Source organism: Galeopterus variegatus, unplaced genomic scaffold (assembly GCF_000696425.1).
Source record: "Galeopterus variegatus unplaced genomic scaffold, G_variegatus-3.0.2 Scaffold1287, whole genome shotgun sequence".
In the NCBI taxonomy this organism is placed as follows: Eukaryota; Metazoa; Chordata; class Mammalia; order Dermoptera; family Cynocephalidae; genus Galeopterus; species Galeopterus variegatus.
Genome location: NW_007727398.1, coordinates 73492 through 89208, shown reverse-complemented (window position 1 = coordinate 89208; position 15717 = coordinate 73492). Strand labels below are relative to the sequence as shown.

General features: G+C 52.9%; 1 protein-coding gene across 1 annotated transcript in view; it reads left to right on the top strand.

Annotated features, from left to right (window-relative positions):
- Positions 1-15717, top strand: part of RAB6B (RAB6B, member RAS oncogene family) — a 62736-nt gene that overhangs the window by 18141 nt on the left and 28878 nt on the right. The window contains exon 2 of the mRNA XM_008576095.1: positions 9851-9909. Coding sequence (XP_008574317.1) covers positions 9851-9909 — 59 coding nt within the window. The remainder of the gene's footprint in view (positions 1-9850; positions 9910-15717) is intronic.

Below are 15717 nucleotides of genomic sequence, written 5' to 3'. Positions count from 1 at the left end.
AGCCCCTCTCTTTGTACTTTGATCTAATGATACTTGAGGCTTGGTAAACATTTGTTACTAGCCTGGAAAGAGTCCAAGTGGAAGCAGGTCTGAAAGACCAACTAGCCCAATCTTATTGGAATACCAGTTGAGTATCTCTCATCTGAAATGCTTGAGATCAGAAGCGTTTCGGATATTGGAATGTTTGCATTAAACTTACCAGTTGAGCATCCCAACTCTGAAAGTCCAAAATCTGAAATGCATTTCCTTTGAGCATAATGTCAGCACTCAAAAAGTTTTGGATTCTGGAGCATTTTAGATTTTGGATTTTCAGATTTGAGGTGCTCAACCTGTACTGACTTCTTAGCCTACTTAGAGCCAAGGTGTATGCTGGTGGATACATTTGCTCACTCACTGATTTTGTTGTCCCCCTTCATTCTTAGTTCATTTGACAAGCAGGTCCAGTTACTTCCCCTGCATGGGCCCTGGTTGGGTCCTGAGGATTGCCCTGGGCTGGTGAGCAGCTTACTGTTCAGTCCATGGACCCAGTTCTCACATGCAGGGTCACTTCTTTGGCCCCAGATTCCTGCCCCCAAACTAGCCCTCTATAATATTTCTGTAGGGATGTTCCAAGCTATGACATGCACACCTGCTCTGGGGCACAGCCTCTTTGTCATGGAGACCTGGAGATGAGCCCTGTGGCCTTACTGAATTTCCTGCAGGCAAACTTGTACTTCTGTCTCATGGCACCTCTTCTTTATCCATTCACAATCCAGCGTCCCCTTGTCCTTGTGTCTCTAAGGGACACACAGTTTTTATATTAACTGACTGCTCAGAGTTCTATGCCTGCTGCTTCCTTGGCCCCAATTTGGTGTTCTCCTGGCTTCAGGTGAGAGAGGTTGGATCCAGGGGCTCCAAATTACTCCCTGACCTCGAACCAGGAAGCCTCAAGGCTCAAGGTCCCCCGCTGGTCCTAGCCTGCTCCTTCTTGCTGTAATGGGAAGGCTGGGGCCGTGACAGATCCAAGGTCCATAGCCAGACGGGAAGATTTGAGGCCAGAGCCTCTTCCTGCACCCCAGGTTCCCCCTTTTCCAGCACGTGAGGGCAGTTAAGAAATGGGCAACACTCAGCGGCCACTGAGTCAGGGCAGGCTTCCTGGGCGCCTGGGCTTGGATGGAGGAGATGGGTGCAGGTGGAGGGCAATGAAGCAGGAGCAGCTGCTGGGGAGATGAGGGGGTCAGGCATAGGCCAGCCTTCCAGCTGGGGCAGGAGAAGGGTCTGGGGAGGCCTGCCTGCACCACTCCCTCCTCTCTCCTTCCTCCCCTCTGCCCTCCCCTGCAGCATATTCCTGGGTCCCTGAGTGAGGCCTAGGCTGCCGAACGGCCTCTGGCAGAGGGAATTAACACACTTAATTAAAGTGTCCAATGAAGAGCTTTGCATATTTCTTAATTACTGTCTGAATCTTCTGGGGGATGTTTAAAATGGGATTTTTCACCTGTTTCCTCATTTAACCTAAGATGAGCCAGCCAGCCCCTTGGGGCTCAGGTGGGAGCTGTCAAAGCTGTGTGCCCTGGTCTGGGGCTGCCTTTCAGGGTGGCAAGGGGGTGTGGGGTGTGTGTGGAGGGGTGGGGGAGTTGGGCCCCTAGGCTCCCAGGCTTATCCCTTTTCAGGAAGGATGGAGCTGGGCTGTTGGTTCTGTGAGACCAGAGCGACAGGAAACAAGGCTCAGACAGATGTAGCTGGTGTCTCCACGTGTTCTCTCATTGCCACAGGACCCGGGGCCGTGCACCCCACGGTCAGGCCAGTAACAGGGGACTTGTGGGCAGATGTTGCAGGGGAACGATAGAGGCTTCTCCTGAGGCCTCTGTGGAGCAGGGACGTGGGGTCAGGGTGGCTTGGCCTTCTTCGCAGCTGCAGGACAAAGGCTGAGCCCCCTTGCAGGTCCTTCCCAGCATACACACATTTCCCTGTGTGTTCTGAAACTGAGTTGAGGGGATAGCCGAGACATCCGGGCCCTTCCTAGGACTGGGTTGCTGCCCTACACCATGGGCAAGATTTGCCTTATTAGTCCTGAGGGCCACTTTCTGTCAGTTGCAGACATGGGGGATGTTGGTTGAGAATGCAGAAATCTTTTTTCTGGCATGGGGACTGCTCTCCTAAAGACACAGCCATCCCAGAGACGGGTAGCCCACCAGTGCAGCCTGGACATGGCAGTGAGCTGCACCAGGTCTGTCCTTCCTCCTGCCCCCTCCACCCCAGGCCCAACTCTGTGGACCCCCAGGATGAGCAAGCAGGATCCACTGTTTGTCCAGGAGCGCTGAGGAGCTGGTGTGGGTGGGAAATGTAGACATACAGCTGAGAGTGAATTGTGGGCCAAGATTCTGGAGAGGGGCCACCCAGTGGGTGGTGCAGCCTCTGCCCGGTCTCAGTAAACCCTCCACGGAGCCTCCAGCTGGTTTCTTGTGCTCTGCCACATATTCTTCCCTGTTTCTGGCCTTACAGCAGTCTCTCCACCCACCCCCCACCTGCACCTGCTATGGAGAGGACTGGGAGGAGGGGTGTTCTTCATCGAGGGACAGTGTCAGAGCAGGGATCTGATCTTTCAGCCTGTGACCTGGGCACAGCCATCCCAGGAGACCTTGTAGGCACTAACCCCACCCACAGCCCTGGGTGGGCTTGGCTTTGCGTGGCAGGCATGCAGAAATGTGGGTAAAATGCTTAGTCTTGTACCACCCAGGCTGCATCCAGTCCCCCGCCCCCTAGGGATGCTGTTGCCTCGGGCCACCTGTTTCCACCAATCAAGACCAGCCCAAAGGCCACTTCCTTTAGGAGGCTGCCATGACTACCCGGCAGAGAGGGGCCTTTGCTTTTGGTGGGCCGTTCAGTGGCCCTCCTCCCATGTTGCCAGGCATTTTTAGGAGTCTGCATCTAAACCTTGCTCCACTGCTGTGAATGCTGTGCCCAGCACAGGCCTGGCATGGAATAGGCCCCCAGTGGGTATTTGACTAGATAGAGAAGTCTCACTGTCCCCTGCAGCTATCTAGAAGCCACCTGTATGTTCAAAAATCTGTTTACCTTGGGCCTGCTGCTGAGATGGGCCCTGGCGTGAGGACCCTTACAGGTGAGGCCCAGGTGGGCACTGGTAGCTGGTTGTGAGGGGCCAGCATTCAGTCTCTCTTGCACTGGTGGCGTTTCCAGGTGTGTGGGACTGAGCTGAGCTCCTCTGGATGGCCCAACAGTATGCAAGACCCCTGGGCCAGCACCTTACACTGGGTAAGAAAATAACTGATTCATGGTAATGCCAATAATGGAAAATAAGCTTAGTTTCTTAGCTCATGAGATTGCACAATTATTAATTTTTTTCTGAATACAGTGCCAGTGTCTGTGCTTTGGTCTGACAGTTATAAAGAAGGCTTTTGTGGGTGACCTGAATCCAAGGTGATTGCTTGGTGTTTGTTCCTCGTCCAATTTGCTCAGGCTTAGGCAATGGCAGGGAAGTGTCCTGGGCTGTCCTCTTAATCTGACCAGTCACTGGGTCCTGTCACCCTCCTCTGCTCCCTGTTCCTCCAGCTCCACTGCCTCTGCCTTAATTCAGATCCTCTGTCTGTTACCAGACACCTGCCCCCAGTCTGGCCTCTGTAGGCCATTCTCCCATAAAGTATAAGTTTTCTTTCTAAAGCATAGGTCTCTTGCTCTGATTCCCTAACACCGTGTAAAAACCACCCCATAACTTAGTGGTTCAAGACAATGAGAGTATTTATTTTGGTTTATAATCTATAATTTGAGCAGGGCCTAGCAGGCAAAGTTTGCCTCTCTTCCACGCTGTTCTTCGTGTAACCTTGAAGGCACTCCATGGCTGGGGGCCTCAGTTTCTCACCATGTGGGCATCTCTGTATGGTCTCCCTCCTGTAGCTGCCTTGGACTTCCTCATAGCATGGTGGCTGGGTTTCCAGAGTGTGTGGGCTGCAGCGTGCTCCAGGCAGAAGCTGTGCTGCCTTTTCTAACCCAGCCTGGAGAGTCACACAGTGTTCTTGCTGCCATAGTCACCAGCCCACCCCCATTCACCCCCTGATGTGGGGGTCAGGGTTGCACGGTAAGGAGAGCACGTGGGATAGGGAATGTTTTGTGAGCCCATTGTAGAAATTTCAAACTGCCACACCTACTCACACTGTCCCTCTGCTTAAGACCCTTCTGAGGTTCCCACTGCCTGGGAGAGAATCCACATTCTTGATGTGGCCAACATGGCCTGTGCTGTCTGACCCCCGTCCCCTGCTGGCCTTGCTTCTCCTGGTCTGCTCCTCCCTCCCTCCACAACTGGCTCCAGAGATGGGTTTTGGTTTAAATCAACACAGCAGCCATGTGAAGCTTCCTTGAACAGTGCTTGCCATGCTCCCCTGGCCACACATCATGGCTGGCTCCATTTTCCCTGACACAAAGCTCAGATGGAGGGGCCTCCAGGTGTGCCGCCCATGGTACTCTGGCATGATGCCCCTGTCCCTTCTCAGGAGCTTTTTATCTCCCTGCCCCTGAGCACCTGCCCACACTGTTTCTCTGCCCAGAGTGCCCCTTCCCCCACCCTACCCTGCCTCCTTGCAGCTTCCTGACTGCCCAGCCCCAGGACCCTGCCTTTTGTGGTCCACTGCTTTGCTGCCTTCCAGACTTTTGCATAAACCCGCACAATATACCAGGTGCAGCATTGACGTTGGCATCGAGTCTGTGTTCATATCTCAGCTCCACCGCTTACTAGCTCGGTGACCGTGGGGTGATAATTAACTCATTGGATCACGTGGGGATTAAATGAGGAAACCTAACGAGAGCACCAAATTCTTTGGCCTGGTAAGAGTCAGAGTTTCCTTTCCTCCTTTCTAGAGGTTCCTGGTAAATGCTCAGTAATGAATTTTCTCACCCTTATTTGGTTGAGGGAGGAAAAATGCATTTCCCTGCTTAGTCGGATGGGACTAAGAATATTGCTGAGCCATGAGCAGAGGGGAGGGGGGAAGCTCAGTAATTATTTGCCTGCTTATTTTTAATAAAGCCCTGCTGGTGGAGCTGGATCTTTGCCATCAGAACAAGCTCGTCTTTGCTGCAGTGGTGCTAGAAGTGCATCGGTGTGACTTGGAGAACACAGCTCTGTGGGAGGCCAGCTCCCTCGTGGGCCCCTCCCAGGCTGCTGGAGGGCAGGGGGGTCACAGGAGGGTCTCTGCCCCTCACACTTGTCTATCTGAGCTGCTGGAGTGCTGGATGCAGCTGCTCTTCTCAGGCCTCCCCTTGACCACAGCCAAATGGTGGTGTCCAGTCAGGTGGTGACTCCAGCTGTTCTGCCCACCCTTCGTGGTGAGACCAGGAGAGTGGCCACGTGGATGGGGTGTGCAGGCTGTCCATTTCCAGGTTCCAGCACATTCCACACAGGGCAGTTGTTGAGGGCAGGTATGGGGTGAGGAAGGGGCTTCTGCCCTTTAGAGGGGAGAGGAGCTTAGCACAGGGCAGCCCCTCCACCCGCCTAGTGCCTTTATGTGACGCCATGACAGAGGCTGGGCAGAAGTGGTCAGAGGCGCTCTTGGTAAGAAGCTCTTCTTTGGGTCCCAGGAAGCTTCCCAGAGAGAAGATGTAGGATGCCTTTTCTGCAGTCCATGTCTAACAGTGCTGCCCTCTCTGTGCTCTGAGAGCTGGTCAGCTGGCCAGTCCCCTGCAGACTGGGGAGCCTTGGTGTCCAGGGTTGGGGAGAGGCCCTGCAGTCACAGACTTATTCAAGCTGGGGACTGAGACACACTGACCAGAAATGAGGAGCACAGACATATGCCACAGAGGGCTGTGGTGGCCAGGGAGGGGTGAGAAAGGCTGGGCCTATCAGGAGCTGTCCCCATGTAGAGGGGACTAGAGAATGTTTGGGGGAGGGCTGGTGCATCTCTCCTAGCTGCAGGGTGGCCAGGGCATATCGGGAGGTCTAAGGACTCCATTCTGACTAGCAATGCACTTTGGAGAGGAGGATGGGCTGACTTGGTGGGTGGAGTACAGATGGAGAGAGTCTTTGGGGGCCTTGGGCACAATGTTGCAGGAAATGGAGAGCTACTGGAGGTGGTAGTGAAGCCAGACTGGCAAGTTCAGACCAGGGTCTTAGCCACATTATCCTGATAGCCATGAACAGAACTCTTGGGAGAGTTCAGAGGAAGGGAGGAAGGAGGCTTCTGCTCTGAGAAGTGAGAAAAAGAGGAACAGTATTCCAGCCATTCCCTTTTGCAGCAGAGCAAGAACGAGCCCCTCATCCAGTCCAGGCGTCAGTGGGGGTGCTGGGTCCCGGGTGCTCAAGTCTGTTCCTTTGCTTCCTCAGCCCTCCTTGTGCCCCACAGGGCACCTCCAGGGCATCTCAGGTCCCAGTTTCTGACCTTCCAGATTGAGTCAAGCACCTCTCAAGTGGGGGGAGGCCCTGCCTCCAGCCAGTCCCAAGAAAAAGGATCCTTGGCTTGGCAGGGGCCATTCCCTGGAGCTGGATGATATCCACAAGTGATGGCAATTATGACCTGGCAGAACCCTGAACCCAGCATGACCATAGATGCCAAGAAGGGCCTGGGATAGGAGCTGAACTTCTGGTCAGACAGCCACATTCCAGGCCCACTCAGCTGGGATCCTGGGCCAGTGGCTGTCAACTTATGTCCCCTGTGTGAAGTAGGATGGCATGAGCACCTGCTCAGGTTTGAGTGCTAGAAGGGCGGTGCTAATGGCTTAGCCCAGTGCTGCCGCAAGTTTATGGGGTGCTGGGGCCACATCACCACTGTTTACTCCTGTCGTGTAAAGCCGTGCCTGGCACAGCCCCTAGCAGGTGCTTGGGACGTGCTCTGTCAATACTGGGTTCACTTGTTGCCTATTGTGGTTACTGTGGAAATGCTTAGAAAATATCGAGACTGGCCAGGACCCCACACTTAAAAGTTCCTCTTGCACAGTCCCAGTAAGCAAGTATTTTCTTGGTATTTTCTCTTTCCACCTAGATTTTATCCTGCAGGCCAGTACTAATCCACAACCAGTGGCTGGTGTCTCAAGAAGGGGCAACTTGGCATTAGAAGGGATGGCAGGGATTTCTAAATTCCCAGCTACTCCATGAACCTCCTGTTCCTTTAGTGGCTTTTTGAGATTCCACTGTCTCTCCATCCCAGCACCTGCTCGCTGATACCAGCCCCTTTTCCCTGAGGTGCGAGATGTGGAAGCTGCCTAGGGAAGTTGCCCATGGGCCCTGGGATCCCACTCTTCCTGAGGAGGTGGTGACTTTCCACTGCCTCTCAAAAGGAGGATGCTTCTGTTCTCCCCAATTCATCTGCCTTGTGCCAGCTCAGGGTTGTCCCACTTTCCGCTCTGTGGTCCCCTTAGCAGTTCCCAGCCAGGTCTGCCTCAAGGCGTGGGAGGCCCCCACTTCTCACCTTTATGTGAAATTGAAGGGGAGATTTAAAGCTGTTGGAATGCTCTTTACAGTCTCATTTCTATCAGAAGCTCGAAGAGCTGTTTCTAGGTAAAATTGGAAGAGATCTTGGGTACATTACTGCTTACCCCACAGGTGTTCCTCCAGAAATGTGGCTGTTCTAACACCAGCTAGTATTCTGCAGTTCAGTTCTGCTACTAACCACCCAGAGTTTGCATTAGACTCTAAGGGCACGGTCCCCAGTAAGACTGCCCCCACCTCAGACAACAGCTGCAGTGGCATCCCCTCACACCTGTGCTTCAGACTGACTAGTTACAGGTACAGGGGTTTCTATGACCCTCCTACCTCAGGTTTGATAATTCTCTAGAATGACTCACAGAACTCTGGAAAGTACTATCCTTATGATTACAGTTTTATAGTAACAGCTACAAGTCAGGACCAGCCAAAGGAAGACATGCAAGGCAAGGTCTGGGAGGGTCCTGCCTGCAGAGCATCCTTGCCCTCTCCCTGTGGAACCAGGGCATGTCACCCTGCCAGCACATCAGTGTGTTCACTAACTAGGAATCTCCACCAAGTTTTAGTGTCCAGGGTTTTTATTGGGGTTTCACTGTGTAGGCTTGAGAGACTCATTGGCCACATGATTGAATTCAATCTCCAGTTTCTCTCTCCTCTCTGGAGGTTAGGCTGGCTCAAAGCCCGTACTCTCTAATGACATGGTTGGCCTTTCTGGCATAGCCAACCCCCATCCTGAAGCTGTCTGGGGGCCCACCATGAGTCACCTCATTAGCATAGACTCAGGTGCGATGGAGGGGCTCAGGAATAACATAGACACTCCTATTACTCAGGAATTCTAAGGACTTAGATTCCTCCTCCCAGGAACAAAGATGAGTCAAATTCTTTATTGTACAACAGTGGTGGTAATATTTTTTTTCCATCTGATACTCTGTAAACTGCCTCAACTATCTCAGTTACCTGCTACTACTACTTTTAAGCATTTCTTATGTGCCTTGCATTTTATTATCTTATTTAATTCTTAACTGCAGCCCTCTGAAGTCTTTGATGTTATTATACCCATTTCTAAATGATCCAGAGAGGTGGTGACCTCCTCAAGGTGACACAGCTAAAAAGCATGCCAGTAGGATTTGACCCAGCTCACCAAATCTGGGTCAAAGATGGGTTCTTCTGAATTTAGCCCAAACAGTCTTTCATATGTTCTGGCTAGAAGATGATAGTCTTTCTCTTAGCAAATGCTGGCTATTGGGAGATGATCACAATCATCTATTATATGGCACACTGTTGAAGCTTCAAAACTGGTAAAAGCCCTTTCCCACAGGGGCCTGTTGGGTTGTCCTACTCCATCCAAGCAGGGACCAGCCACTCTACCAGGCCCAGCCTATGGATGTCCCACCACTGAAACGAGAAGAGCAGAACGGAGGGCTCTGGGGCTTCTCTTTTGCTTCCCCTCCAGGGTAACCTGTCTCCTGCAGCCCAGAGCAGAAACGGCTCTGAGCCAGCTCAGCTGGGCAAGTCACCCACTGAGCCTCCCAGGACTGTGGCAGACATGATGGGACATTGTAGAGAAGTACCTCACACAGGCCTGACCCAACAAATATCCCTTATCGCCCTTTTTCCCCTCCCAGATGGTTAGCAATGCAGCAGTAGGCGTTTCTGCTACTGCCGGGTCCCACGGGACCTGCACAGGGTTAGGTCAGAAGCCAAACCCTGCAGTCTGGGGAATTAGCAGCATTTGTGGGATTCCCAAGAGACTTCCTGTTTTTTCTCAGCCATACCAGTGGTTCTTGGTTGAGGGTGTTACTGCCCTTCCAGGGCATTCGCACATGTGTGGGTGAATCCACAATTGTCACAATGACTAGGGATCCTCCTGGCATTTACCCCGTGGGATCCAGGGATGCTAAACATCCTTCACTGAGCTGGGCAGTCAGGCACATGCTGCAAAGAGTAGTCTTGCCCATGAGGGACACTGGAAAATGACCTGTTTGCTCCCCCTGTCCCTAGTTCCTTGGAAAGCCACCTTTCCCAGGATGAATGAACTGGCAATAAAGAGCAGGCTTCCAACCCATGTATGACCAGCAAGATGGTATTTCCAGGTGAACGTGGGCTGGTGTTTTGCACCCTCTTGCTCTGATTCTTCATATACAGTTTTACATCAAGTGGGCTCCCCTGGGTCAAGGAAGACCTGGATTTGGGCAGTGGGAATTCAGGGGGCAGTGGGCGGCCTCCTCCTCGTGGCGCTCTGCCTGGTGCCTGGCTGGAGCTCTTTTCGCGGCCCTCCTGGTGTCGTGACCCAGCTGCCTTGCTTCAGGGTCCTGCCTCCCGCTACCTCTGTGTTTCGGCAACTCCGTCTTTCCTCTGTGCTTTTTTATCTGTTTCCTTCAAGTGAAATGTGTTTAGAAGAGCCTTGCTCAGATGCCGTAGCTGAACACCTCTCTTCTTGTTTTGCAGTCGGGAAGACGTCTCTGATCACGAGGTTCATGTACGACAGCTTCGACAACACGTACCAGGTGAGGGAGGGTCCTGGCTGCCTGCCCCCAACCCACCCCACCCACCCGGCCTCACTCCAGGGCTTGCTGAGCTGGGATGAGAGTGGGATGGCCCTGGGTTCCTCGGTGTCATTTTGCTACAGAGGAGCTTCCGATCTGTGTACTGGCCCCAGCCCAGCAAAGATCTTGAGCCCTTCTGAAGGTCCAGGCCTCAGTAAAGGAAACATTTTCCAGAGGGAAATTCTAAAAATAGTGAGGACACACTTCAGTCTGTATTCTCTTGCTCCTCACTGGCTGGTCTCAACATTATAGTGTTTGGGTACTTGGGAGGCCATCGGGTGGAAGAGGAGCAAGACAAAAGTGCAACAGGAGAAAGGTAGTGTTGGGAGCACTTGCTCCTTAAGCGTGGTTTGTTTGCTGGGACACACACACACTTGCTGAGGCACTTCTTTTCCTGGAGAGGCTTGTATGATGGGCTTACCCTGCCCTGTGTGAGAAGGAAGGAGGCTCCTGGCTCTGGAGGGGTGGGCTGGGGTCAACCAGAGGCCCAGAAATAGCTCCAGGTGGCCTGAAGGCTGAGCTCTTGGGGGTCAGTAACATGCCACTTTCCTGGCGAGTGGTGAGATTTGTGCAAGTGACGTGAATTTTCCTTGCAACTATAGCTTTTTGCAAAAGGTACCAAACTTAATCATTTCAACTATTTTTAAGAAAAAAGATACTGTTTTCTTCCTTAGGATAGAGACAAGTAATAATGTATTTTTCTAAGCCACAGGGTTATGTGAGATACTAGTTCCAAGAGATGTTGATAGGTGTATCTTGGGAAAAAAAAAAAAAGGTGGGGCATGGTTCAGAGCCTGTACAGATGTAGGGAACACTGGGGGAGCAAAAGTAAATCAACTGCTGTGCTGCAGGACTTCTCAGGGCCTTTACTACGTCAGTGTACAATTTTGATTTGCTGAAAGAGGGATGTAGTGTGCAGAATCTCCCAGATGTATTTGATCATGGATCCTTTTGTCATCAAGTCGTCAAAGGACAAATATTTATAGAACACACTGGGGACTGCTATTCTAAGATGTCCCTCCCCCTTCCTGGACTTACAGAGGATGTGAAGCACAGATCAGTGCCGATGACAGTTCTGTGTCTACTTTTTAGTCTGTCTGGCTTCTTCTGGACCAATTATCATTCTTGCCTCAAATACAACCCCTCTGTGCTGTGGTCTCAATTTTTACTTTTACCTCTGCTTTTACTCTGCTGTAGTCTGCAATACTAGATAACCCGTGGACTCGGTGAGAACTGGCTGTAGGATAAGAATGTGAGGCTCTGGGAGAGGGGCCCTGAGTGATGTGTACAGCCCTAGGGCAGGGGCTTTGGCACATGATCTTACATACTATTTTGATTATTTGATTGTGTTGAGTATTAAGTTACTTAAAATGCCACCTGTTGGTGTTCCATTGAAAACAGTGAAACTTGGCTGGTTTGTATTCTTTGCAGCAGCCTCTGCTGGTATGGAATGAAGCCTCAACTCTTCCAGTCATTTTGTCCCATGGTCCAGTGGGCTTGCCAGCTTGCTGCTCCCTACACAGTGTCACTGTCATGCCTCCACACCTTGGCTCATGCCGTTGCCTCTGCTGGGATGCCCTTCTCTGTCCTCTTCTCTGCTGTGAAAATTCTTCTGACTCTCAAGGCTTAGAGCAAATGTTTCCTCTGAGCAGTGAGGCTCTTCCTGGGTACTGCTCGCACTCCACGACCCTCTCTTTCCGCAGCACATTGTCCTTAGGGCTAATTTGTCCTCCCATCTCTACTGTAACTCCCATGTGCTCTGCTCTGGGCTTGGGTAAGGCCAGGACCCCCTCGGACCACTGCATTTGTGGGCCCAGCATGTGTTCTGGCCACAGTTGGTATCACAAATGCTCGTTGGCACAGAAGTGGCTTAGAGAGGCACTGTCTGCCTCAGTTTTTAGACCCTAGCAAGACTGAGAGAACGCAGAGGCCCAATGTCATGGTGAGACAGGGAGAAGTCCCAGAGAGAAACATCTGCCCTCCCTGTAGCAGGATTTTCTTACATTTTTTGGGGGGTGGGGGCCAGGGCTCCAGCTCTGTGCACTCACAGGCTCATTTTAATGAGTTCTCTGGAGATGGAGGGGGGTGTTATTTTGTTAATTTTGTTTTTCTTAACGTGAGGGCAGAGGCATTTGGGAAGTAGAAAGATCCCTGAGGGCTTTGTGGGGATGAACTCTACCCCTCGCCTATGTTTCCCCTGCACAACCACCACTCCCTGCCGCCCCCACCCCCATAGACATCCCATCCATCAGCCAGTGTGGCCAAGCAGAGCCTGCCCTGCCTTGACTGGCTGAGGCACCCAGGCAGGATGGAGTCTCCCCCTCCTCCCGCCCTCCCGTCCTTTCTGTATGTCTCTGGAGCTCTCTCTGCAGTCCTCCCATTTACTCCTGACCACAGATGTCTGTCAAATGCCAGACTGAGTTTGGAGCAGCAGTAGGAGAAAGTGGCCTGGCCACAGAGTCTGGCCCTGCCCTCAGCCAAGGCATGGAGGGCAGAGGGGAGTCCAACCTCACCCCAGTGTCAGTCAGTGACTCCTCCCTTGGTCTGGGGCTGAACATGCATGAGGCCCCTAGGGGCTGGCATGAAGACCTGGGTCTGCGGAGCTGGGTTTCACGGCTAGACTCTTGGGAGGTTCTGTCCTCCTGGGAGGCTCTGGTGACATGCCTCGGGGCAGCAGATCTTTTGCCTCCTCCTGCCTGGCTCTCACCTCCCTATTCCCCCCGTTCCACCTTGTTCTCCTCTTGACACACGTACAAGTACTCTCTGGCCTCTCACTACCCTGCCCATCATCCCATCTGAATCCACTCACTTGAAGAAGTGGTGCTGATAACATCAAGGTCCAGGGTTTGATCCTTGTACAGGCCAGCCGCCAAAAAAAGAAATGAAAAATCAAGTCACAACCAAATGAGATTTGTGTCTGCAACGATTCTCATATAAAACCCCAACTAAGCAATTACTTTCAAAATTTATTACAGAAAAAAACTTTCTGGCACCTGCATTGTGATGAGACTTGGCTGTCTTCAGGCCAGCTCCCCTTCCCTTTCCATAAGCCAAATGGAGCACACCTGCAGGCCTGGTCCGTAGGCCACCTGTGTGGAACCTGCAAGAGAGCTGTAATAGATGCCTGGCCTCTGCAGGTGGCTGCTGGGGTGGGCAGGGAGGATTTGCGAGTAGTGCTCTTCTGGGGTCCCTCGCAGGTTCTCTGTCCTGGCTCTGTGAGAGCATTAGCTGTCGGGGGGTGGCTGGGAGATTCACAGGCTGGTTCAGGCATTACCACTTCTAAAACCTCATGGGTGATTGAGGCGAACTTACAGCCGAGGCTGGAGCCCACTGGCCCATCCCTGAACCTCACACCACAGCATGAGTTAGGAAGCCACTGACCTAATGGGCTGTCCCCAGGAGTGAGCGCAGTCCTGCTGGCACACGCTCGCAGAGTGGAGGGTGCTTCTGGAGGACTGTTCAGCTTTGCCTGCACCGAGGCCTGCCCGGGCCTGTGGAGCCTTTGGGAAGGAAACAAAGTGCGGCCTCCACTGGGGCCTCACAGACTGAAAAGCTGCGTGGGAAGCCCTCACCCTGCGGCTGGTCCTGTCATTCCTGCTGCTGTGCCCTGGGGTTTTCCTCTCTCATCTCCTGGGGCTGCCATCACAAATGACCACAATCTGAGTGGCTTAGAAGAGCAGAAATTTATTCTCTCACAGTTCTGTAGGGCAGAATCCAAGATCAAAGTGGGGAGGCCACGCTCCTCCTGGAATCTGTGGGGAAGGCTTACTTGCCTCTGCAGCTTCGGGTGGCCCCAGGCACTCCTTGGCCTGGGGCTGCACAACTCCAGTCTCTGCCTCCGCCTTCTCATGGCCTCTCCTCTCTGTTTCTGTGTGCCCTCTTCTTACAAGGACTCCAGTCATTGGACTTAGGGATTCACCCAAAATCTGGGATGATTTTTCATCTCCAGATCCTTAACTAATTACATCTGCAAAGACCCTACTTCCAAAGAAGCTCGTATTCTGAAGTTCCTGGTGGACGTGAATTTTGGGAGGGACACTCTTCAACCTACTACAGAGTCCCAGCACCTCCAGTGTGATCCCAGTGGGGACTGCACCTTCTGTCCTGGGCCTCAGCACATTCGCCCCTCTAGGCTGCTAGCCCCTCCAGCCCCTCACATGACTGCTGCAGAGTCTGACCTGCTGAGGCCATTTCCTCAGAATTGTATCTCAGCAGCATGTCTTTTTGTTCTCACGAGGTTTCTCCTAGTGATTTCTTTGTGTAAGATTTGATTTAATAAGTATGAGTGTTTACGGGGTCTGGTGGTTGGGTCTGCAGGGCTGCCTGTCTGTCCGCTCAGTCCCAAACCAGCGCCTGCCCCTGCCAGATGAACTGGCTGTTCAGAGAGGAACTGAGCTCCAGCTGGGCCACATGAGCAGCATATTCCAGGTGCTCGGAGAGGGGTACTTGTGAGTGATTAGGGGGTATGGAAAACTGTGCTTTTTCAGACATGGTGTTTGGTGCTCTGATGGACATCTCTCTTTCTGGGACAGCAAGTTCTGCTAATGCTTGTCCAGCCAAGTGGTCCAGGGGGTTGCCAGGCTTGGGCAACACAGACCTAAGGATCCAAGCCTCAGGCCTGAAAAGCCCCCACACAGCCTTTGCCAGGTGCAAAGTGGGGCTCGCTGAGGAAAAGGACCTGGGTGTGGGCCAAGCCAGGATGTTCTCCGTGGACATATCCACACACTCATGGACACTGGTCTCTGGTCCCCTCTCCAGACAAGGCTCAGGAAAGAGATGGGGAAAGGTACACCTGGAGGACTTTGGACAAGATTCCAAGGTTACCGAGAACCTTTTTGCTGTTTGGTCCCCCATAAGGAGACGAAGGCATTGGGGTCCCTGCCCTTAGAGAGCTCACATCAGCAGAGAGGCAGCCAGGACAGAGATGTTCCCTCTGATGGTCAGGGTGACGTGACTGGTACTTCACCTGGAAAAGGAGGTGCAGTTTGTCAGACAAGAGGCCAGTCAGTGTACAGAGTTCAGGGGAGAGGACTCTTGTGGTCACAGCATGGGGTGCTTGATCAGGAAGAGACAGGATCAAGTGCTTCAGGGCACCAGAGGAGGCAGCTGGGACCCTCTCCCGGGGCATAGGGGTGCTGCACCCATCCCAGGGCTGCTGGTAGGGTCCAAGCCAGCCCCTCAGCCAGGGCATGTGTCCATATCTTATTGCCCTGGGCACTTGACTCTAAGGGGTATGTCCCGTCATTGGGTGGCCATGGTGCAAATCTGCAAGAAGCCAGCTTCTGGGCAGGCGATGATGAAAGTGAGGGGCTGGACCTCCTGGCTGCCCACGGTTAGCATGGGCTGCCCCTGGTGTGGACGCTGTGCTCACGTCACAGCCAGCACTGCTGCTGTCCTGCAGGTACCTTCCTGCTCGTTCTCCCATTCTGCATTAATGTGGAAGCTCGTGAAGAGTGGAAGTGGAATTGCTGGCTGGTGGTCGGGTCCTTTGGGTGCGTAGAGCTTCAGGCAAGGCAGGGATCAGGGGCTGTTTTTGTGGTCAGGAAGGCTTCCTGGGGGAGAGGGTGGGAGCCAGACGGGGAAGGACAGGGAGGAGTCGGTGCGGCCACGCTGGAGGGAGCAGTGATTGCATGCTGAAGGAGAAACTTTCATGGAAGGCCAGGGCGTCAGGACCCAGCGCTGTGTGCGTGTGCATGTGCATGTGTGGTGTGGGGGGGCTCAGCCTGCTGGAGTGCAGGGTAATGGTGGCGCCTGTGGCTGGATTACTGG